Consider the following 24,256-nt stretch of genomic DNA (forward strand, 5'->3'; position numbering starts at 1 on the left):
TTCCCTCCACGATAAAGCATGCGCAGTGCGTCCTGTGCCAGGCAACAGCAACAGCAACAGCATCAGTATCAGCATCAGCATCAGCCTCAGGACCCGAAGGCGCGCTCGGGCGCGCTCTCGAGGGCGGGGCGCACCCCCGCGCCGCGCGCCCCCGCGCCGCTCGCTCTCACGCGCCGTCTCAGCATCCTCAGCCCCAGCAGCAGCCCCCGCAGTTGCTGGAGCGGCCGCGCCCGCCGCAGGGAGGGAGGAGCATCTGGGGAGGCTCCAAGTTGGCGGAGCGACTAGGACCCCCGGACTCTTCAGCGGCCGCCCGGGAGGGGCTGAGAGGCGAGCAGGGGAGGGGGCGCCGCCCAGCCTCTAGTCCCGAGCCGCGAGCCCCGACCCCCTGCCCGCGGCCGCACCATGCGCGCCGAGCCGGCGTGATCGGCTCCGCCCGCAGCCTCCCCGCAGCCTAGCCCGGCGCTCTCGCGGGCCACACCGAGCGGCGCCCGGGAGCTATGAGCCATGAAGCCGCCCGGCAGCAGCTCCCGGCGGCCGCCCTCGGCGGGCTACAGCCTTCCCCGAGCCTCCGGCGGCCCCCACGGCCGCCCCGCCGGCCCGGCGCCTGCCCGCGCCCTGGCCCGCGCGCCGCCCTGCCGCCTGCTCCTCGTCCTTCTCCTGCTGCCTCCTCTCGCCACCTCGTCCCGGCCCCGCGCCTGGGGGGCTGCTGCACCCAGCGGTGGGTATGGCCCCGGTGCCCTTTGCATTGCCTTGCCCGCGGGGCCCTGCAGAGGAAAGCGAAGGGCACGCGGGTCCGTGCGCTCAGGACACGTCCCGGGCTCGGCCTTTCCCAGTCACCCTGCCTGCCTCTCTACCTCTCTTTCCCAAGCCCCCGTTCATTCCAGTTCACTTTTTGAAGTCCATTTCTGTTGCATTCACTAAAAACCCATTCCAATTACTGTCGGTTCCACTGGAAGGTAATTAGTGGATGCGGGGTCCCTCAGCGATCTCTGCAACTTGGCAGAGGGGGAAACCAGTGGCCGGTAAATGCAGCGAGGGAGCAAGTTGCTTCTTGGGTGGAGAGCCTGAATGCGAATGCGGGAGGATGTAATAATAATTAGGGGTAATGTGCTGTTTCCTCAAATCGCCTACTGGGTTTATTCACTGCTGTTGGAATTAAGATGGGGGAGGGAAACTTCGGAGGTATAAACCTTTGGTTTGTAATTCTCAAAATGCTCGTCATCATAATGAACAATTAAGGTAATATGATAGTCAATACATGGTTGATTGGAAATCCGTGGAAGCAGAAAGCTGGCCTCGGCAGAAAAATGAAAGCAATTGGAGAGCGGCTAGCATCTGCTCCCCTCTATGGCAAAGGAGTTTTGCTCATCTCAAAGTTTAAAGCGAAAGGAATTGCCTGTTTTGTTTAATGAATCAATTAACAACCCGAATCCATGAATTCAGCACTCAAGTTATCTTAGGAGCAAGCGTTCTTAGCTCTCGGATGGGATACTTCTAGTCAGAGTCCCATGGAGCTCCTGTAGACTCCAGAGAAGGGGTGGACATGAGGGTCAGAACAGAACCTCTGAGCATGTTCATTTAATGTCTTCCTTCAAGTCCATGCCGCGCCCCACCCCCGCTCCCCATACTCAGAAGTATAGATTTGAGACTGGTTAGAAATGTACATATAAAACACAAATAGGAAAAAATAGTACATTATTGTATAAGCCTCATTGGCTGTTAACCTATCCAGGCCATTTCACTGTTTCGATAACTTGCTTTGCTGTGTCTCTACTTCTTACCTGCTTTGACATAGAAAACTTTGTTTTCACAATTAATGGAAAAACACATCGTAGTACTTAAATTGTTTATAGGGTATATGTGTGTATTTGTGTATCTTTGTGCACCCCCTTTCCCCCCCAGCTCCGCACTGGAATGAAACTGCAGAAAAAAATTCGGGAGTCCTGGCAGATGAAGACAACACATTGCAACGGAATAGCAGCAGTAAAATCAGTTACAGCAATGCAATGCAGAAAGAACTCACGCTGCCTTCAAGACTCATATATTACATCAACCAAGACTCGGAAAGCCCTTATCATGTTCTTGACACAAAGGCAAGACACCAGCAAAAACATAACAAGGTAGGCATGCAAAAGTAGCTGCCGTGAAGAGTTTTCCTTTGGTTTGATTTTCTGCCAGAATCTGATGTCACAAATTTTACTGCAGCATTTTATTAGTAAATCAATTAGTATTATGATAGGGGAGAAACTGGAGGAAGTAAACCTGGCATCTCCTGCGATCGGATTGCTTTTTGTTTTTTTTTTCTTTCTAACTCTAATGTGGAACTTGAATTTTCTTATGGCTTTTTAAACTCATAGCTGGAATGTGGTCCAGGTATCTTTCAGGTGCATTGGGCACTGGACAGGCGCTAAGTGAGTATGTTTATAGTCCTGACTTATATCTATGAGGCTTTATATAAGGGTGCAGTGTTCTACCTCCCATGATGAAAACTGCTTCCAGGCTGCACACACAAGATAGCTATACAGCCTATTTGTTTGCAGTTTGCCTATCAGTTCTTCACTTAGAAATTGAGTGTTTAAATTTAATTTTAAATTTCTTTAATTGATCAATAGGAAATAATACTTTTTTTTTCCTGATGTGTTTTCAGTAGGCAAACAATTTGACATTTTAAAAGATTATAGCAAATATAAACAGTTTATATAATGTAGAGGCCAGTTTGGGCCAGCAGAGTCTTTCAAGACTTTATCTGCATTCATTGTGAGTGGTTGCTTTACTTTCAGATTGGTTCAGAAAGTGCCACTGATTTTTAACAAGGCATTCAACAGAAGATGAAGGGGCTTAATGTTCAAAGAGTTTGAAGGATCTTTTTTTCTTGCTTACTGTTCTTTATTTGAGTTAGTAATATTTTGGACACCAAGCAGATTTACACAATGGGTCAGTCATCAGTGCCTCTGTTCTCTATCAGGAGCAGAGAATAGAGTCTGTATGTCAAGTATTTTACTCTGGACTATACCTGTCCAATGAAGAAAAGTAGTAACTGTCTAACATCTAGAATTTAAGAAAACTATCTGTGATTTATATCATTGTTTTTATTAGTTTTCTAAAATATAGGTAAGTTATAATGGTATTTACTCCCATTTTACAAATGGGGAGTTAGAAATTTAAGGCTTTTGGGTGTCTTTCCCAAGATTGTAAAACAGTTAATATGAACTTCAAGAAGCCTGAACATTTCATTTTTATTATTTTTTTACAAGTCAGGTTTCTGAGAAAATGCTTCCTTTGTATAGACTATTATTGGAGCAGTATTATGAAGTGGATGTACCCCCCTACGACTTCTGCTCCTATGTAACTTCATGGGTTGGCTCCTGGATCCTGTCTGCCCATTTGGCTTGTTGATAGGAGGAGTGGGTGGTGATTTTAAGGAAGAAGACTCCAAGACCCTCTTGATAAATGAATTGGGGCCCATTTTATGGCTTTCCTAATTAAAGAGATCTTCTACGGTTGAATGGCAGGTTCTCAAACTCCAGTGCCTTTGCATAGGGTGCTGGAGGAACAAAAAACAAAACAAAACAAAACCAAAAACTGCCTTTTAAAGCCCATTTCAAAGAATGCTCAAGCCCTCCTGAGCTGAGACTTAAAAAAAAAAAGTCTCAGTGGAATATTTTTATAACTCAAGTTTTGGAGGCAATGGCTGATGCCTGTCTTCTGGTTGAATGTTATGTTGGGCTTTGTTGGGGGCGACATGGTTTGACTACTCTATATCTTAATTTTTATGATAATAAGGTTTGCTAAACTTTCTCCTGCCACTCATATAGATTTCTCACTATGGAACACATACTTGCAGTTGAAATGATTCTTCTCCATTTCCACCCTCCATGGTTGGGGGGGTGGGGGAGCTGTTCTTTTATCTTAGAAAAAAATGCATACACGGAAATTATATTTGAGAGCATTTTTCTCCTTTTCTTATGAGTTTAATTGAACAAACAATTGTTGCACATTTCTCTTGTGCAAAGGAGTAGGCTAAAGATTCAGAGATAAGAGGTAAGGGGTACAAGGATGAACAAGACATGGTCTGTCCTCCAGGAGACACAAAAATGAAATAAGCAAGATTCTAAAAGGTGCCCCCACACAAGTATAAACAGTAGCTTGTATCGTGGATGCCCTGAAATTTCCCTTTGTGTTCTGTGATTTCCCTTTTATTTCTGTTTTTTTAAGCCTCTCTTGAACTAGTTGACAAAAAGTGTGCCATGTTTTCTGCTGTATCTTAGGATGATTTGCCTAATAATAGTGATGAGAGATACTTGTCAGTTTAGCTGCTTTACAAATGTTTCAGTAAGAGAGAATCTATAGAATTTCATCATTTTTGCTTTTATAAAAGAAGTTTTGATTTTAATATCTGTGTATTAGGTACCTTTTTTCCTCTCCTGATTTCATTGCACTCAAGCACATTTTAATGAATGCCTTAGAAATGCTGAATCACTGTGCCATTCTCATGGATCCTTAGATTGGGGGTAGAGGTGGAGAGGGGAGTTCCCAGATATAGGTTGCAAGGCAGGGCTTTGTATTTATTTCATAAATATTCACTGTTGATCAGTCTTTATTACTTTACAACTGTGGGAGTGAAAATGTCATTAACTCTTTCAAAATTTGTGAGCCTAAAAACCAACTGTGCAGAGCACCTCTGTAATACCAGTGTTTCTGAAAACTGGAAAGTTCTCTTTGTCAGAGATTGTCTAGAAACCTTTTTGTCTCCATTTAGGGTGATGTATAACTTATTGTCCAAACTGCCATTTTTGAGAGTGACAGTGAGCATGCTTAATAATCATGCTAGGATAATAGGCATAAACCAAGATTCTGGTCCAGAGCAGATGGGGCATATGGTCACCTCAGATCTAAATGGTTTTATGTTCCTTGAGTTTTGGTGCTTACTCCAATTTAAATTTCTTCGTAGACAGTTTTATTTTCTGATGAATTATTGTAAATTTTTTCTTACTTGCTAGGAAGTCAATTTACTATCTTGTTGACGTATCAGGACATGAAATGGAAAAATTTAGTTTTGCTTTGTTACCAAGACTTGTCTTTTATATGTGTAGAGATTTTTACAAGCAAAAAGGGTAATTTATGATTACTGAACATAAGCATTTTTGAACCACTAATGCAATATATTAATGAAATGGGCCATACATTTAAAAAGAGGGAGAAACAATTTAGATTTATTCATTTATTCATTTACTCATTCATTCATCCATTCTGAGATAATCCTATGAGGTCTGTTTCTAAGAAAGTTAATGAACCTGTAGGGGAGGAAAAACCATTTTCCCTCTACCCTTCTAAATTCTTGGTTGAACCACACCCTGCAATAAAAGACAGATTAAGCCCATACTGAATGGAGCACTGGGTGTTACACGCAAACAATGAATCATGGAACACTACATCAAAAACTAATGATGTAATGTATGGTGATTAACATAACAAAATAAAAAAAAATAAAAGACAGATTAACAGGAGGAAAACAAACAGAAGTTTTATAACATGTATATCTCCTGTGTACATGGGAAAGACCCAGGAAAACTGAGTATCTCTCCAGAATGGCCCAAGTCACTATTTTAGATAACATCTCCAGCTAAAGACAAAAGAAGATGTTGGGGTGAGAGGTGGGGACAGAGTTGTGGGAGACTGTCAGGGAAAGCACAGTAAACAGTGGTAAAGTAAGTCTGCCTTCTCCACTGATGAGAGTTCTTAGAGATTTAGAATCACTGTCTTCTTGATACAGAGAGAGAGAGAGACTCTTACAAATGGAGATTGCCTATAAAATGTAAATGACTCTTACAGAAGGACTTCAACTCCCATTTTCAGAACTTGTCCTGTGTCTGCTGTTTCTTAGAAATAATCAGCCTAAAATAATCCCTATGCCAAAGAAGCATATTTTAGGATGGTATATTCTCTCCCTCTCAAACCTTTTCCTGAAACTTTCCTTTAGTCAAAGATTACTTGCTTTGCATTCTACTGCCTTAGGATTCTTTTCTCTTCCTATTGGGAAGGGATGGAAGAGGTACACTATGCATAGCACAGGGTCTAGGAAAGACGAAAGTCATCTCCTTTGACTTTGGTTGGCCTGCACACAGACCTACCCTACTGTGGTGGGGAGCTAGAGCTGGTGTATGAATATGCAGATTATGACCTGCGGAATGAGAGGGCACAAGCAACCCCCATAGGGATTGGCAAGTAGCTCCCGTAGCACCTGAGTGGTCCTCTATCCCAGGTCATCGCTGAGCAGGAGATAGAGAGCAAAGTAGCAAGCACCTACTACTTATGAAGTGGTTGAGGCCAAGGTTACTAATTTTTCGAGGACTTACTTCCTAGGTGGCTATTTTAAAGATATTTATTTATTTATTTAAAGATATTTATTTATTTTAGAGAGACAAAGCGAGTGAGTGTGGGGGGCAGAGGGAGAGGGAGAGAAAATCTCAAGCAGACTCCCTGTTGAGCATGGAGCTGACATGGAGCTCGATCTCATGACCCTGAGATCATGACCTGAGCCGAAACCAAGAGTTAGACGCCCAACCGACTGAGCCACTGAGGCGCCCCTAACGACTTTTATTTTTAAGTAATCTCTACACCCAATGTGGGGCTCGAACTCATAACCCCAAGATCAAGAGTCATATGCTCCACCAACTGAGCCAGCCAGGCGCCTCCTAAGTGGTTATTTTAAAAGGTGCTCTGGGAAAGGCTAAGCAGGAACTTAGCATGGGAATCCTAAACTCAAGGTCTTATCTAACGCTCAGACTCTGGGTGTGAGTAGGCTTATCATGCTGTAAAATGCCTAAGCAGCAACTCAGAAACAACAAAAAAAGTTGTTTTTCTCATCACAATTGACCATGTGATGCTTAGGTATTAATCTTTAGGGAAAATTCTAGGCACCGTCGAGATAGTGGATAGTAAAAACCACTGTCAGAGTTTTGGTCACCCAGCACATTGAAACATCTGAGCAAAGCAAAAATGCCAATCAGCAGTATCAGTAGACAAATGAAAGTTTGAAATCCTGTCCATAACCATTGCCTTCTTTTGTTGAGATCTGGCCAAGAAAATAAAGCCCTTGGGTAAGGTTAAGGTAGTTGTTTGGTTACAAACTTGGGTGAGGTTCTGAAACACGTGTACCTGTTGGGCCGCCTTTCATAAGTTTCTCTGAATTTGTCCAGAATTATTAATACACACACAGCAGTTGGTTCCCTTTATAGTGCATACACCTTCCTCGGCCAATAAGTAATCTGAAGCTAAATGGTTATCCAAACCATCTCTGCTCAGAATCATGTTGTCATTGCATTAAGATTAGGCTTTGGTGTAGCAGCCCAATGTATTCAGCCAAGGTGGCTGACAGGCTGGTGTTGGCCTTAATCATTTGCTTTTAGGTGCCTAATGCGGCAGCACCTTGCCCAGTCCCTGTGAGGCAGAGTACCAGGCCCGCACCCAACATAATGGGGGTGAATGCTGCACACTTTTGATGTCAGGAAGGCAGAAGGACAGATTGAGGGTTCCATCCAGTGGTTTGAAAGGATAGTTCCAGGGAGACTAAAGTGCACTGATACAGATAGGATTTCCCAGGGCCAGCGGGGACGCAAATGCGTTGGAGGTTGAGGGAAGGAGATGTGCACACATGGAGAACCACATATGTGTGAGATGCCTCAGGGCACTGGACCCACAGTGGACATCAAGTGCTTGATCAAGGTACCTGAAATAAGTTGAGGTTTCCCCTGAATGTCTGGGCCTTGAGGCCCAAGACCATGGGGATTGTGCTCCTGGGGACACAGTCTAGTTCGTATTCATCCAAGTGGCATTTGTTCCTGGGGAGATAGGGAGGATTGGGAAGGGCGTGTGCGGGCTCCTGCCAGGTGCTACATACTGTCTTGGAAAGTATCCTGCGTGGGAGCAGCTGAGCACTGCAGAGAGCTGCTGGCTGCAGGGACTGGTAAAGTGCCTTCTGTTGGCCAAATGAGGGCTGAGTCAATAAATCAGCTGAGTAGACCACTAATGGGAAATAGCCTTGGTGGAGTCCAGTGACACACCCAGCAGTTACAGCAGCCCCCAAAAGTGAGCTTTGATTTCTGTCCATTGTATAAAAATATTAAGACTATTGGAAGGCTTGAACGGGAGCTCTGAGTGGTGGCCGTGGGGAAGGGTCCCCTGTAGAGAGGTACCCTGTAACTGTGGTCCTTCTAGAAGGTGTAGAGGGGGCTGCTGTGGTGGTGGCAGGATCTTCAGCCAGGAAGGGGTCCTTTCAATGGAAATTAAATTCATGGACTCCCGGTAGGATGGATAGTGTGGGTCAATCTAATGGGTGGGATGAGGGCAAGCATCTGAGTGAAGGGTTTAAAGGGGCCTCCGGAAGGTTGTGAAATGGTCATACACCTTGGCTTTCCAAAGCTCACAGGCACAGCGGAGAGCACCTTGACAGCCAGAGTACCACCTCACACCTGAGAAGCAAGCATAGCGACCAGCAAGGGGCTCTGGGGTAAACACACAGTTAAGTGCAAAACGTCACTCAAGGGCGTCATCAGCAGGGAATTCAGATAAACAGGCATCCGGTTCAGCAACCAAGTCCTGGGGAGTGCTCGCCCTCATCAGCTGCTGTGTCTTCCTGGGTGTCATCTTTGCTATACTGGAAGGTTGCAGAGGCAGTGTTTGGGATGAGGTTGTAGGCTTGGGTATTGTCATGTCCAAGGTGTCACAGGTGGAGGGAGCCATCCCAGAGAGGGGTGGCTCTCTCAGGTGGTTACCCAGGAAGCGAACTGAAGGGTCAAGAGACCTTAATAAGGTTGCATAGATTTGGGGTGCCCAGATTAAGGTCTGCTTGAACTGTTGGGAGCATTTTCAGTAAATTTTGGGGGTCCTTGGGATGCACCTTGCAAATAATTAGGCAATACTATTCTCCAAGGAGGTCTCCATTCACAAATAGTAAGGGTTGAAGGGGCGCCTGGGTGGTGCAGTCAGTTAAGCGTCTGACTCTTGGTTTTGGCTCAGGTTGTGATCTAAGTGTGTGAGATCAAGCCCCACGTTGGGCTCTGCACTCAGCGTGGAGTCTGCTTTTCTCTCTCTCTTTCCTTCTCCCTCTACCCCTCCTGCTCATGCATGCCCCCCCCACCAAATAGATAAATAAATAAATAAATCTTTTAAAAAAATAGTAAGGGTTAGAAGCACCTGTGTAGCTTGGTTTAAAGAAAATTTAGTCATATGCTCCTGACAATTTAACGTTTGGCTCTATATTACCAGAGATGGGTCTGAACTGCATAAGCTGATCAGCCAATTAGGTTTGAAATCAGGTCCATGTAATGATCAGTGCCCAGAGGTCAGGATGAACATGGTGGCCTTTAAGCTAGCATCCATACTTGGAGACTTTTGGGTACAGCCCCTCTAAGGGCTGACTTCCAATCTTGCTGTCCCCCCACACTGGGGTGCAATTGTGGGCGAGTGCTGTATGGTCCAGCAACTTTCTAGCATTGCTTCTCTGGGTGGAAGAGAAGCCCCATGACCCAGATGGCACACAAGGCACAGAGTAAGGCCAGCAGCAGTGAGCATCTGTATTTTATCGTTGTGCACCTGCCCACTGACTGCCCCATAGTGAAGATTTATTGTGGGTCAACAGTTCATGGGTAGCCTCCTCCCAAGTGGGGTAGGGCCAAGTGGTGTAATTATATCACCATGCTGTCATCTTCTGATGTTGCTGGTGTCAACCAGATTGAGTGCCTCTTCCCCTTTTAGAGCTCTACACCATCCCTTCTGTGGGTCCCAGTGCAATTATTTCCACCTCCTTTGGGGAGCTATGGTTAGGAGAAATGAGCCATCCACTAAAGCCACTATTACACTGGACTTTCAGGGGGAATTTGCATATCAAGCTGGTGAGTGTGCTCCAGGAGTAGCACAGTGGGTCTGTGTTTTTCTTTTTTTTTTAAGATTTTATCTATTTATTTGAGACAGAGAGAATGAGAGAGACAGAGAGCACATGAGAGGGGGGAGGGGCAGAGGGAGAAGCAGACTCCCCGCCGAGCAGGGAGCCCGATGCGGGACTCGATCCCGGGACTCCAGGATCATGACCTGAGCCAAAGGCAGTCGCCCAACCGACTGAGCCACCCAGGCGCCCCGGGTCTGTGTTTTTCTAATGGGCCAGGACTAACTATGACTAGGGGGTCATAGCTAACCACTTGTCCCTGATTTGGTCACCAATGAGTATTAGAAGGTGAGATGATCAACATTTTAAATCTGTAAAGGGACTCAAGACAGTTGGGGAATATGTAGATAATATTGTCCTGTAAGATGAAGGCATCAGATTCCCCCATGATCACAATCACAGGCAGCATGGCCCAGGGAGCCCAGTTGGTGTGAGGATCATGCTGGCCATGTGGTCTAGAGTCTAAAGTGGTAAGTGCCCCTGGCAACTGGAAAGTCCATTTAAAAGGAGTCCGAGGGCGCCTGGGTGGCTCAGTCGGTTAAGCGACTGCCTTCGGCTCAGGTCATGATCCCGGGGTCCTTGGGATCGAGTCCCGCATCGGGCTCCCTGCTCTGTGGGGAGCCTGCTTCTCCCTCTCCCACTCCCCCTGCTTGTGTTCCCTCTCTCGCTCTGTCTCTCTCTGTCAAATAAATAAATAAAAAATCTTTAAAAAAAAAAAAAAAAGGAGTCCGATTACCGCCCTGTAACTTACGGAGCAACTTGAGAGATGAAAGTACCACTGGATGCCCTGTAGGAGAGCCCAGTACTAGCCCAGCACTGTTACATGTGAGATCCTTGATCTGAGTCAATGGTGTCTGCAGGTCCAGAATGGGGATAGGATGTACTTAGAAAAGAAAGAGATTATCTGCTCTGTAGAGGTGTTCCTGGTGGGTGTAGCAAGCAATAGGCCACTAAAGGGATCCACACATGCAATTGTGAAGTGGATAGCGCCCACTGACAGAGGAAGTGGCCCCATGAAATCCACCTGTCAGAGGCTAAAAGGGCAGTCCTCTCATAGAACCGAAGCATGACGGGACAGCGTGCAGTGTTTGGGAGCATAATTTGCAGTTTAGAACAAGCAGAATGCCCTGTGGTGGGTCCAGGTCACTGTGGCAGCAGCTCCCCCATGACTTGAAGAGATATGGGACAGTTTGGCCAGGGAATAAGGAGCATGGAAGTGGTGACTAAGAAAGGTCAGAATGGTGGAGCCCAGGATTGATTGATGCATATGTGCAGGGGGCTGGAGGAAGGCTGTGGTTTGCTGGTGGTGGTGGGTGGAGTGGCGGAGGGTTTGGTCAAGAATTGGTGGCCGAGAGCCCCAACTGGTGGTGACTTGGATATGCACCAGGGCTGTCACTTTCGGTTAAAGACAGTCTCTGGAGTGGTAGCCTTTGAATGTGCTGAAAGGTGGGTAACCTTAACTGTGACTAGTGCCTGGCCAGTGTCTCTTCAAATTGGGGCAGCCCAAATGGGATGGCCTTGAATGGGAAAATTGTTCTGCTGCCATTGGCTTGACCAATACTTTATCCTGTTCGCAACCTCCCACGAATCAGTAAAAATATGGACAAGGGGCTTGTCATGGGCGGTGGCGCTCGGCACAGCCATTTGTATTGCTACAAGCTCAGAGAGCTGAGCTGACCCGACTGGCCATCTCTGATAAGCACGGTGCCACTGGCAGGATGGCGTGATGCCACTCTCCAGTGGGCTCCCCTGGGTAGGGTGATGGTGCTGCCATCGGGGAAATACGCAGTCCCCCTCTCATTCCATCAGCTCTTCCAGGGGCCGCCAGAGACTCAAGCCCTGAAGACACTGTCCATCAGTTCTTCAAGGTCTGCGGGCAGGGGAGTGAGGAGCGGGGAAGCCATATACTCTTGCAGTTTGGAAAGACCCATCACATCAGGTTTAGCCTGTTCCTGAAGGTACCATTACCATTTTAGCAGAGAGGCATTTGTAGCTGTGTGAGCCACCATTGGGAGGCGTCCCTTGTCCATGGCGTAATGGTAAGGCGGGCACACAGGAGAATGGGCTCCATTACCACAAAGGCCTCTGTTTCTAACAAAGGCAATAAGCAAACAGAATTGATGTTCTAAGGGGGTGTAGTGCGCGGCTGTGGAGAGCAGCTGTATGGCGCAGAAGCCTGTAAGGCAGCCAGGAGGAGCCATGTTTAGTCCATAGGTAGACTCCCAGATGTACAGTGCATGGTGGCCAGTGCCCCAACCCAGAGGGAGGAGCCGTGGGGATCTGGGCGTCAACTGATGAATTGATCTTTGTGTCAGTTGTAAGGCTGTTGTTGAGCTTCTCCCCAAGAAATGTGGGGGATTTGCATGTGATTACATAAATGGGTTTAAGAATGATGGGTAAGATCAGCAGCGCATTTCTTGCCAACAATCATTAAATGTCCAAGAAGACATTCATCATCATCTTCTGCTACAGAAATCTGGGCCTGAAGAAGGGTTATCGAATGGTGGTGAATGAAGGTTCAGATGGGGGACAGTCTGTCTATCCTGTTCATCTCCATGTTCTTGGAGGTTGGCAGAGGAATTGGCCTCCTGGTTAAGCATGTTTTAGGGATAATTTTCCCTTCTCTAGGCAATGGTCAATATTTCCCAGTTCCAGTGTGTTAAACAGTATCCTTACTTTTGTCTATGTATGGAGAGGTTGGGGAAATAATTTTTAAAACCCATACATAATAAAAGACAATGTTGCATGGTTTACAAAAAAAAAAAAAAAAAGAATGATGGGTAAGTATGGTATGTGTTGTCTCTAAAATATGATAAAATGTGTTGTTGAGCTTGTCATAGTGTGGTGGGGGGCTGAATAGTTACCAACGGGGATGTTTCACCATAAGTGGAATTTTCCAGCCTTTAGAGGACCAATTAGTACTCAGAAATTAAACAGTTGTGGCTGGCTCTTGAATCTTATGTGGGGCAGTAGCCCACCCCATGTTGTAGGTGGGTCGCCAGGTGTGTTGGGGCCTCTCACACCCCATCCTCTGAGGGACCCTACCTTAGGAGGTCATCAGTCCAGCACCACATGGTGCAAGTAGACCACGGTAAGGGTATCCAGGTTTTGCTGGCAAAGACTGTGGACAATAGCTGGCTGTTAAGAAAGCCCATAGGCAGCCAGGTGAAGGTATATTGGGTGCCTTCAAAAGTGAAGGTGAACTGCCATTGGGATTCCTCAGTGACTGATACTGAATAGAACATATTAGCTAGATCCATCATGGCAAAGCAGTCTCTTGGAGACCTCTGAATGTCCTTGCTTAACTGGAAAATGTTGGGAATGGGAGCCTGAGCTCTCATAACAGAGGGTACCTGAGCACTTAAATTTCCGTAGTCAACTGTAGGGTGCTACTCATTAGTAGTGGGCTTTAATATCAGCCAAATGGGAGAATTGAAAGGAGAAATGGTGTGTTTAATGAGTTCCTTAAATACATTTTGCATTATAGTCCTTTGTCACAAGGGATAATTGGGTGGTGTTTACCATCTTAATTGGAAGCTGGCAGTCGTATGGGCTCCCAGTGTACCGCTCCCATAAGAAAGGTCAGGAATTTGGGTTTGTTCCAGATGGCACAATGCCATGTCAAGGCAACCATACCTGTAACGGGAAAGGGTAGGGCCAAAGGGGCCTTCAGTGCTAAAAGATTTTTCATAAAGATTAAGTCGTTAGGAACCCCAGATCTCCAGAGTTGCCAATACAGTGAGACCTCTTGGTGGTCTCGAGAGGGAGGGAGCTGGGTCAAGGCACCACCTGTCAGTAGGGACTGAAGAGGGGCCTAGAAATTCCCAGATTCCCTAGAAATTCCCAGATTCCCTAGGACCCCTCCATTGGGTTCCTGGCTGAGGGGGCAGTGGGTTCCATTTGCCTTTACCAGCAAACAAGATTTGGGCTTCAGGTGCACTTGTTTTCATGTCTAGCTACAACACTGATGCAGTCTAAAGCCTGTTGTCCTGTGTCTAACATTTTTATGAGTTGTAACAGCCTGGCCTTATAATTAAGGGGAGTGCCCTTCAAGACGAACTTAGATTCAGGCTCCAAGGGCATCTCCTCTGGGTTGGAAATGGTCAGGGGCTTTGTGGGAGCATGATGCTCAGCAAAATGATATACCCATCGAACTATCCCAATTTTACATAAGAGGAGGTACACTTTATCTCGAGTTGTCCACTCACAGTGAGCCCACACTCACTCAGTAATGATGCGACAGACGGATGGGCCTAGTGCCAAGCCATAAACATCCAAGTCAGGAGAGGCAGAGTGTCATCCTCCTTATCCCTGTGGGCTCTAGAGGTGTGGGGTGGTCTCTTCTTCAGAGTCCATCCCCTTTTGTATTTCTTTTGTGTCTCCTTTCCCGATGGCTTGATATATTTGGGAGTGTCCTTGTTGTGGTGACAAATCTGGGGGCTCCTTTAAGGTGTCTCTAATAAAATGGGACCTTAATACCATGGGATTTTGAAACAAATTATTAATTTTGGGGTCTTTGAGCAGTCTAGCCAGCTTGTGCATCTCAACTGCTGTAAGCAGAAGCTGAAGCGAGTTCTGGACTCATGAGAGCCAATCAGTGCCCTTCTTCCCCTCCCTTTGGACATATTTTTCTAGAAAACGTTGCATTTGTCTCGTGGTATAGTTAGGTGTCTCTGTTTTTCGTTCATGCTGGTTGTCATTGGATGTTTTGTATGATGGGTAGTGACAGGGGACACCTGGGACAGAGGTTGTCTCTTCCCTTGCTCATGGGCTGCTGCCTCCTTTTCTAGCGTGTCCCAGTCAACTTCCAAGGGGCTGGGGTGCTCCCCCACTAGTGTAATACTAGCCAGCATATTTGGGAAAACCCCCAGGCCCCAGGAACGTGGCACTAGTGATTAGGCATGTAGGTGTGCCACTGTGCTAAGTAAAGCCTAAGCCATTCAAGCAGGGGTCTTACAAGTATCTGATAGTTTTTAGACTTCCTCTGGGAACTTAGGAAGAGCTGGTACCAGGTGCTTGGGGCCCTGCTTTTATTAAGAATTTGTTTTGCCACACCATGGCAGGGGTGGGACTTCTGGTATCCCATGGAGTTGGGGGACAATCTGTGATGGCAGCAAGGAGTGCAGCCACATGAAGAAGCTTGCCTCAGCAGTGTTGCCCACCCAGGTGGGTGCCATGATGCCTCTCCCTGGTAGAGTTGTCACGGGATAGGGCTTCCAAGCTCAGCACCTGGTCCTGATCACTGATGCAGTGGGCCCAGCAGCTGGCCTCCCCTTCAGGCACTGACCTAGGGAATCTCTCCTTGGTTCCCAAGACCTGATAGCTGGAGCCCCTGGTTCCTGCCTGAGGGAAAGAGACAGAGCCCTATCATTCTTAGTTATCTCACCTTGGCTCCGTGCTGGAACTTTTCACATGTAATTATAGCCAATCATCTCCAGGCCCAATAACCTGCAGGTCTTGTTTAGAGACAATTGGGCAGCTCGCCCACCTCAGACTGAGTCCTGCTTGTTGGTCCGGGCAGGGGAGTCTGACCTTTCATAGCACTGACAGCTTAGGTCGGGGATTCAAGGCAATACCCGGCCAGAGCAATACACAACAGCACAGACCGCTAGCAAGGAGTGCTCCCTTTCCAGAGAGGCTGAGCAGTCTGGGAGAGGGAATTAGTCAGCCATTTGCAGCTCAGTGGCATTGGTTTTTTTTTCGGTGGGGCGGGGCGGGGGGTGGGGGGGAGGCGCACACAAATTGCCCACAATCCCATCCTCATTGCCAATTGGAAATCCTACACCCAAATCCTTACCTAATGTCCGGACTCTGGGTGTGAGCAGGGTTATCACACTGTAAATGCCTGGCAGCAATTGAGAAAAACAGAAGTTGTTTTCTTCATCAGATCTACTCTCTACCACCCCAGATTGAAGGGAGAGAAGAGAGATGTTTAAATGAATTTAGATCATGATGATTATTATTGCATCCTACTCTACATCAGAAGAAGGCTGGTTCCACATTTCCTGACCATCCAGCTGCTCCCTTGTTCTTGGTGTAGGCCAGCCGGAAGAGTTATAGTGTCCTTTCTCAGAATTGATAGAGTGGTGATTATATGGTTATAGGATAATACAAACTTTTATATTGGCCTCAACTTTCTTTCCAGGTTTTCCAGGTGTTCCGAAGCAGTCATTACAGAATTGTAGTGTATAGAATTCAGGCTTGTAATGGTTTTGCTTGTAATGCCTGGTATATGGTAGGCTGTCAGTAAATAGCTGTTGAATGAATTGATGATTGAACACTCATAGGATAGAGAGAGTACAGTGCTTTCTGTGAAATTTTGTGTTATAATCAAATTGACAATTCAAAAGAGCCTCAAGTTACTGTTGAGAGTTTTTGGCACAGTGACAGATCAGTAGGAGAGATAATTTTGATCTTGAGTTTTTAGTGCTGCATAAATCACACTGTAGGTTTACATTACCTAAAATAGTGAAAATATCTGTATTGACACATCTTAGATCATCCCTATCACTGTCAACCACTATTAACCATTAATGTGGATAATCAAGAGCTTTTTTTTTTTTATTGCCATGGGTTAATTCTCAGTGGTGAAATAAGAGGTGAGTCCACCCATATAGTTTCTGATAAATCAGATTTACATCTGTTGGACATTAGTTCTGCTTGGTTCACTAAATATTTATTGAATGCCTTTTGAATCCGGCGCTGTGCTAAACTCTGGGAAAAGTGGTGAAGAGTATAACAGAGTCCCTACCCTTGCTCATAATTGAATGGGCATCAGAAACAAGGCAATTGGTGGTGTGTGGTTCATGTCAGTGCAGGTGGTGTTGTAAGAACAAAAATCTGTGGGCACCCAAGAAAGTCAAAGAAAATGTCGTGGAGGAAGAAACAATTGAACTGGCCCTAAGGAGCAGTTAGGAGGTAAGTTCTCGGGAGGTGGAGAGAGAGTGGAGGGTGAAGGAGGGGAAGAAGACCTACAGAGTCAGCTGGCAAAGCCTCCGGCTTGCTGAGAGGCAGTAGGGAGTTCGGTGTGGTCAGTGTGAGAAGGGGAAAGCCAAGGATGGGAAATTTAAAAGAATTGGGCATTAGTGTTACATTTGTAGTCAATTAAGAAAAAAAAAAAAAACAAAACTAGGGGCGCCTGGGTGGCTCAGTCAGTTAAGCATCTGACTCTTGATTTTGGCCCAGGTCAGGATCTCAGGGTTGTGAGATTGAGCCCCACATTGGGCTCTGCACTGAGCATGGAGCCTCCTTAAAGTCTCTCTCTCCCTCTGCCCTGTCCTTCCTGCCCGGCCCCCCACATTGTCTCTCAGAAAATTAAAAAAATAAATAAATAAACTAAGTCCTCTAGAAACCCAGTAATGTACATGTTTATAGATGTGGCAGTTGAAATTTATAGTTCATGTCTTCAAAGAGGACAAACAGCTGGCCAGTGGTGGACAGAGCCAGGATTTAAACCCAGGTCTTATCCTTTGCAAAGCCCACTTGGGAGAGAGAATAAGGTCCATGCAAGTGGTGGTGGTGAGTGTGCAAGGCTGTGAAGAGTGTGAAGAGCTAAGGGGTTTGGATACTCTGCATCAGATGGTGAAGCCCCGAGAAGTCAGGAGGTGAGCACATTATTGGTTGAATGTTGACTAAGTGTCAGTTCTGTGGCTCCTCAGGAACTTACCTTCTCTTCCCTTGTGGGAGGAAACACAGCAAGAACAACACCAGCGACAGTGACACAAAGATGTCAGGTACTGAGAAGTGCTTGAGGATGAAATCACGTATCTGTTAGAAGACAGTGAGTGTGCTGATTCCCTTGAAGAGTGGGAAGATTGGGCCCATTGTCTTGGGTGGGAGTAACCCATCTACCGTCACTCCTCCACTGTTGACTTCAGTCCCCTGCCCCTCCTTTACCGCACACTCAGCTTTCCTTGTTTCTGCTCCTTGCCTGGCCCCTAGAGGTGTTTCTTTGACTCTTCTGTCCTGTGAAGTCTAGACTGTATTTGGTCACTTCACCCTGGACTGATGTGATGGCCACTGGCTCTTCCCAGTCTGAACTGAGCTGTATGTCTCAAGTCTTGCTTTAGTGTGTGTTTCTGGGGAGGCTTCCTGCTCTTTCTGCTCAGGGCTTGACTCATTCCTGCCAACTCTGTAACTACTAGTGTCATCCCGTCTTCACTTGTTCTCAGGTTTTGGTAACAGATTGGGCCACTGTCCTTCTCTCTGGAGCCAGGCAAAAAATAATCCAGAACCATGTAATTGCCCGATGCAGTTGCCCAGGTGTGGTGGCATCACCCAATCTGAGAGTCCGGTCAGGCAAGAAGAGAGCTGTCCGTGTGCCTTCCTCATTTTCCTCCGTGGTACGGCTGTTTTTCTAGCCATCTGACAGTGAACCTGGGGAGTCATCTTTGACTCTTTTCTCTCCTTCATCTTCTGTCTATAAATAGTCACTTATTAAGTCTTGACGTTTCTCCCTTGAATACATTCCTCCTCCTCTCTATTTTGTTCTTGTCATTACCTCTTGTCTCTCTCTGTCAGTCCATCAGTCCCACTGCTGACAGATGAATCTCGGAACACTGACTTCATCCCGTGACTCCCTTTATCCACATGCAACAAGCATGATTTTAGCTCGGTGAATTTTACTTGTGCAGCGAAGGAGAAAATGTGAAGCATTCTGGAAAAGAGCTACCCTTCTGTATACTGTATACACATTGCTGTTCTGCAATCCTTTGGCATTTTTCCAGGCCTGTTTACATAAAGGTCAGCCCATGGCAGGAGGTAGTTTTGTCTGGATGGTTCTGCTTATATCTGTCCAAATTCCAGGGCTAGTTAGGGAAAATCCTTGTGATCAGTGGCAACAACTGAATCTGTCAGTAATGTGTTCTCAGGCGTTTGTTTTAGTTTCAAATACTGTTAAATTCCTGCTTTAGAAGATCCTGTCTTCTCCATCTTTAAGATCTGAGTAATGAATTGTTCCTAGAGTGTAAGTTTTTCTGCATAAAAATATTTTATTCCTCTCCAAAATGTACATAGTCATAAGGCTTTATTCACACAAAGTATTCAATTCACAAGTGATGTGGGTACCCTTTAACCTTATGAAAGACTCATTCATTCACATAATTCATTCATTCAAAATCCATTCAGGATCTGAATTTTGTAGTTTTACAAAGGAGACTGTGTGTTTAGAATTTATATAAATTCTGTACAATTTTAATCAAAGCTAATGCTAGGGATTCTATTATAAAAAGGATAGATCCAGTTACCATATTTTACTCAAAATAATGAGAAGCTAAGAACAATCATGTTCACTCATAGCAAATTAGGGTAGTTTTTGCTTTTTATAGAGTAACATGAAAGGTGCATTCTCCATCATGGGACACCCATTCTGGTACAGAGCCAAACCTGTGAATTGGCTTGATGCACCAAATAAGGTGTTGTTGTTTGTTTTGTTTTGTTTTGTTTTTTAATAGGTGCTTCCTCTGGCTAAAGAGTAGACAGAGGCTACTTTCCCCATCTGGAACAAATTAATGAATTCAAGGTCTACTTTCAATTCTATTGTGAAAGATACTTATTTGTTAACAAGATCTAACAACACTAAATGTTCTCTATTTAAAAATGAAAAGGATGGAAATTCACATTAAGTCTCCTCTACTGATAGACACTAATTATAGAGAGTTAAGTTCAAAGAAACCAATGAACAGAAGTATAAATGGGACCCTATAACTAATGACTATATTGTTCTTTTAAAATTTTTATTTATTTTTTTAGAGAGAGGGAGGGAGAGAGCACATGCACACAGTGGGAGGGGAGGGGCAGAGGGAGAGGGAGAGAGAGAATCAAGCTTAAGAAAGCAGGCTCCACGGCCAGTGCGGAGCCCCACATGAGGCTCAATCTCACAACCCTGTGATCATGACCTGAGCCAAAATCAATGGTCAGATATGCTTGACCAACTGAGCTACCCAGATGCCCTCTATTGCTCTTTAATTTTGATCTATTATTATATAGTTGAGGACATTCCCTTCTTTCTTATCTACATGCTGTGTCCACCTGAGGGAGTCATCCCAGCCCATTTTTAACCCTTGGTAGGTAGCGAGAACAGCATAATCACTTGCTCTTGGATCACTTCCTTTTGCCCTCAGTGGGGCTAAAGATTAATTTTAGAAGTTAAATCTAAGTGCACCTAGAGGCGTTTCATAAAAAAATATTCCAGGGCCATGAATAAATTGATTTTTGAGTCTTGCAGATGGGCTCCATTAATAATAGAAATCAATCAACACTTAGGGGAGTCCCTCATCTTCTGTGTGTCTTCTTGCTCTTTACTGTTTCAGCTAAGTAGAAGGCATTAAATCAACTTGCAACTCATTCTGCAATACACTGGTAATAGCAGAGATAATATATTACCTTTGTAGTGAATCCAAACAGTTTTATCAAGGCATTTTCATATCTATTGTCTCACACGGTCCTCACAGCAACAAAACAGGTTATATTATTAGTGATTATTATTTCTGTGTTCTAGATGAGAAAACCAAGTCCAGAGAGGTCAGGTCAGTTGCTCCGGGTCTTGGGAATTGTTGGCATGACCAGAAAGGCCTGAACTTCCAGTCTCTTCTTTTATCACACCATATTTGTGGGTTGAATAGGGAAGTTTCTGTCCCTTTTAGACAACTTTCTTCTCTATGAAAAGGATCTATGAACTAATTACACCATGGTACACAATCACACATACCCTGGCCCTCTTCTGTAACCAGTTGTGTTTTTTTGTCTTTCTGTTCCCTCCTAAATGAGAACTCCAAATAAATAATCTTGTTTAAAATCCTGACATTTTTACAGTATGTTGCTTATCTGCTTACCTTTTCTTGTTACACTTCCTTGACTTTCTTTTTTTCCTCTCTCAGATTTCCTTCCTCCTTGTTAACTGAACCAAGGATGTTCATGTTTGGTGTTCCCAAATTATAAGTTAGACATTTGACCATTCTAGAAAAGCTTTTCTTTTTTGGAAAAATATTCTCCAACATAGGAGTCTGCAGCTTGAAGAAACTTTGAAACAAGTTGAATTTAGTAAGAACTGGTTCATTTACCCTCTATTTTTTACTAACACCCAATTTAAACTTTTTGTCAGCATGTGATAACCAGTGTTCCTACACAGACATGATGTTATTTCAGTGCAAGGCAGGGAAATTGGTACTTTAATGATACAGTGTAGGCATTCAACATGGGGGGAAGAATGGTTGGGGAGTTAAGGGTCACATCTGCTAATACCAGCTACCCTGAAACTCCAGGTTTCTTATCAATAACATGGACATAAAGATAGCACTCACCGCAGAGGTTGTGCCTGAATGAAATGGGATGCCCATGTAAAGTGGTTGGGACGGTCCCTGGCATATCGGGAGGACTCAGTAAATGTTACCCATTAATTACTAAGTACAGGCCTAGGGAATCCAAGCTATGAACTGCTCTTTTATGAATAAAGGATTGTTTTATTCAAAAAGAAGATGGGCTTAGAAGTAATTGTGAGGACATCTGTGGGGAGGGGTGACGCTCTGGGTCTCCCTGGTTTTATGGCTGCAGGTGACCTTTACTGAGTCACCTCCAATGAGAGTGGTGTACTTAGGCAGGTGTAAATACTCAAAGATGTGGTGTGGTGTCTTAGGGCTCCAATCCTCTAAGCCAGGTTGAGGCAGTAGTAGGTCAGCATGGTGTTTGTATTCCAGGGGCTAGAGGAGCCTTCCCTAAACCTCTGCCAACAATCAGGGCTCTCCAGGGCAGGCTCACAATCAGGCATTTTGTTGTAAGGTGAACTGTTTTCCTTGTGGAGCTAATTACCAAGGTGGGTATGGTGTGGCGCCAAATACTATAAATAGCATGGATTTGGATGATAATTTCCCTAAGGAATGTCCCAATTAGATAAACATCCACATACTTCTCCTCCTTCTCCTCACTCCCCAAGTCCCCAAACAAAACAGAACCCAAGGAATACTTTAATCTGTGATTGATAGTTTTCTGGCTTTGGAATGAAATGTAATAATTATAAAACCACCTCAAATGGAATAGGATATAGACCTCCCAACCAGAAACATTTAACCCGGTGAAAATATCAGAAATACAATTCTGGTTCTTGTTCTTTCTGATGCTGGGATATTACTAAACATGCTATGACCAGGAAGTAAAATTTGGGGCTTTGCATCTTAACTGTGTTTAACCAAGAAGAGTTCACATACTGATTCCCTTTCTCTTGCAAATTATGGCTAAAAACAGTGAACCATTTTAACCATTTTAGGTGTATATTTCTGTGGCATTAAGCAAGTTCACATTGCGCACCAACACCACCATCCCATCTCCAGAATGTTTTCATCTTCTTCAGCTGTAACTCTCCCCATTAAATTCTAATTCCCCACTCCTTCCTTTCCCCAGCCCCTGGCAACTCCCATTCTAATTTTCCTCTCTGTGCATTTGACTATCCCAGGTACCTTACAGAAATAAAATCACACAGTAATTGTCCTTTTTTGGCTTATTTCACTCAACATAATGTCTTCAAGGTTCATCCATGATGTGTACCATATATCAAAATTTCCTTCTGTTTTAAGGCTGAATAATATTCCTTTGTATGTCTTTATCACATTTTGTTTATCCCTTCATCTGTTGATGGATACTTGGAATGTTCCACCTTTTGGCTATTGTGAATAATGCTGCTATGAACGTGGATGTACAAATACCTTTTTGTCTCTGCTTTCAGTTCTTTTGGGTTTACACCCAGAAGTGGAATTGCTGGAGTTTATGGTAATTCTATTTTTAATTTTTTGAGGAATCACCACAACATGTTGCACAGCAGCTGCATTGTTTTACACTCCTACCAGCAATGCACCAGGTTCCAACTTTTTCACATCTGTGTCAACACTTGTTTCCTGTTCATTTTCTTTTTGACATCAGCCATCTTAATCCTAATGGGTGTAAAGGGGTATCTTATAGTGGTTTTTATTTGCATTTTTCTGATGATTAATGATGGGGAGCACTTTTTCATTGGCTTACTGGCTATTTGTATATCTTTGGAGAAATGTCTGTTCAGTCCTTTGCCCATTTCTTAATTGCGTTGTTTTCTTGTTGATGAGTTGCAGAAGTTCTTTATATATTCTGGATATCAATTTCTTATTGGATATATTTTCTCTTATTCCATGAGTTGAGCTTTCTATTGATAGTGTACTTGAATGTACAAAAGTTTTTAATTTTGATGAAGTTCAAATTAATTGTTATTGTCGTTGCCTCTGCTTTCCGTGTTATATCCAAGAAATTATCGCAAAATCCAATGTCATTAAGCTTTTCCCCTATATTTTCTTCTCAGAGTTTTATAGTTTTAGCTCTTACATTTAGGCCTTTGTTTCGTTTTTAGTTAATTTTTGCATGTGGAGTAAGTTGTGTCTAACTTCATTTTTTACATGTGGATATCTAGGTTGGCCATCACCATTTGCTGGAAAGACTGTCTTTACCCCATTGAATGGTCTTGGCACCCTTGTCGAAAACCATTTGATCATATGTGTGTGGATTTATTTCTGGGCTCTTTAGTGCATTGGTCTATATGTCTAGCTTTATGTCAGTACCACTCTATTTTGATGACTATAGCTTGACAAAATCAGGAGGTGTGAGAACTCCTGATTTTTTTTTTTTTTTTCAAGATTGTTTTGGCCATTCAGGGTCCCCTGAGATTCCATATGAATTTTAGGATGGATTTTTCAACTTCGGCCAAAAAACATCATTGAGATTTTGATAGGGATTGCACTGAATCTGTAGATTGCTTTGGGTCATATTGACATCTTAATAATATTGAGTCTTCCAATCCATGGACCCAGGGTGTTTTTCCATTTATTTGTGTTTTATTTTATTTCTTTCACAGGTGCTTTGTAGTTTTCAGTGTCCAAGTTTTTCACCTCCTTGGTTAAGTTTATTCCTAAGTATTCTTTTTGATGCAATTGTAAATGGAACTCTTTTCTTAATATCCTTGTAGGATTTTGCATTGCTTGTGTATAAAAATGAAGCTAATTTATGTGTGTTGATTTTGCATCCTGCAACTTTGCTGAATTCATTTATTAGTTTTAATAGTTGTGTGTGTGTGTGTGTGCACACGCATGTGTGTGTGTATATGACATCACTAGGGTTTCTCAGAATTCCGAGATTCTGGCATGTTGGAAGATGAGTAAGAATTATCCAGTGTGGACTCTTATTATTTGAAAGTGAGAAGAGTAGCTGGCTCCAGAAATAGTTGGTGAGGTGATTCCAGGAGAAAAGAGTTTTTGAAAAATAGAGTCAGAGAAGGGCCTAAAGAATAATGTTCCAGAGAAA

The 24,256-nt window shown here is 44.4% G+C and overlaps 1 protein-coding gene across 1 annotated transcript in view; it reads left to right on the plus strand.

Moving 5' to 3' along the window:
* Nucleotides 1-282: 282 nt before the first annotated feature.
* The window catches only part of ADAM23 (ADAM metallopeptidase domain 23), a 160,975-nt gene continuing 137,001 nt past the window's right edge, over nucleotides 283-24,256 (plus strand). The window contains exons 1-2 of the mRNA XM_064586977.1: nucleotides 283-718; nucleotides 1,903-2,120. Of these exons, the coding sequence (XP_064443047.1) occupies nucleotides 505-718; nucleotides 1,903-2,120 (432 nt within the window). The 5' untranslated portion in view covers nucleotides 283-504. The remainder of the gene's footprint in view (nucleotides 719-1,902; nucleotides 2,121-24,256) is intronic.

This window comes from Mirounga angustirostris, unplaced genomic scaffold, assembly GCF_029215605.1.
Source record: "Mirounga angustirostris isolate CCGP_5_RB_7025 unplaced genomic scaffold, mMirAng1.0.hap1 SCAF_3, whole genome shotgun sequence".
NCBI classification, from domain to species: Eukaryota; Metazoa; Chordata; class Mammalia; order Carnivora; family Phocidae; genus Mirounga; species Mirounga angustirostris.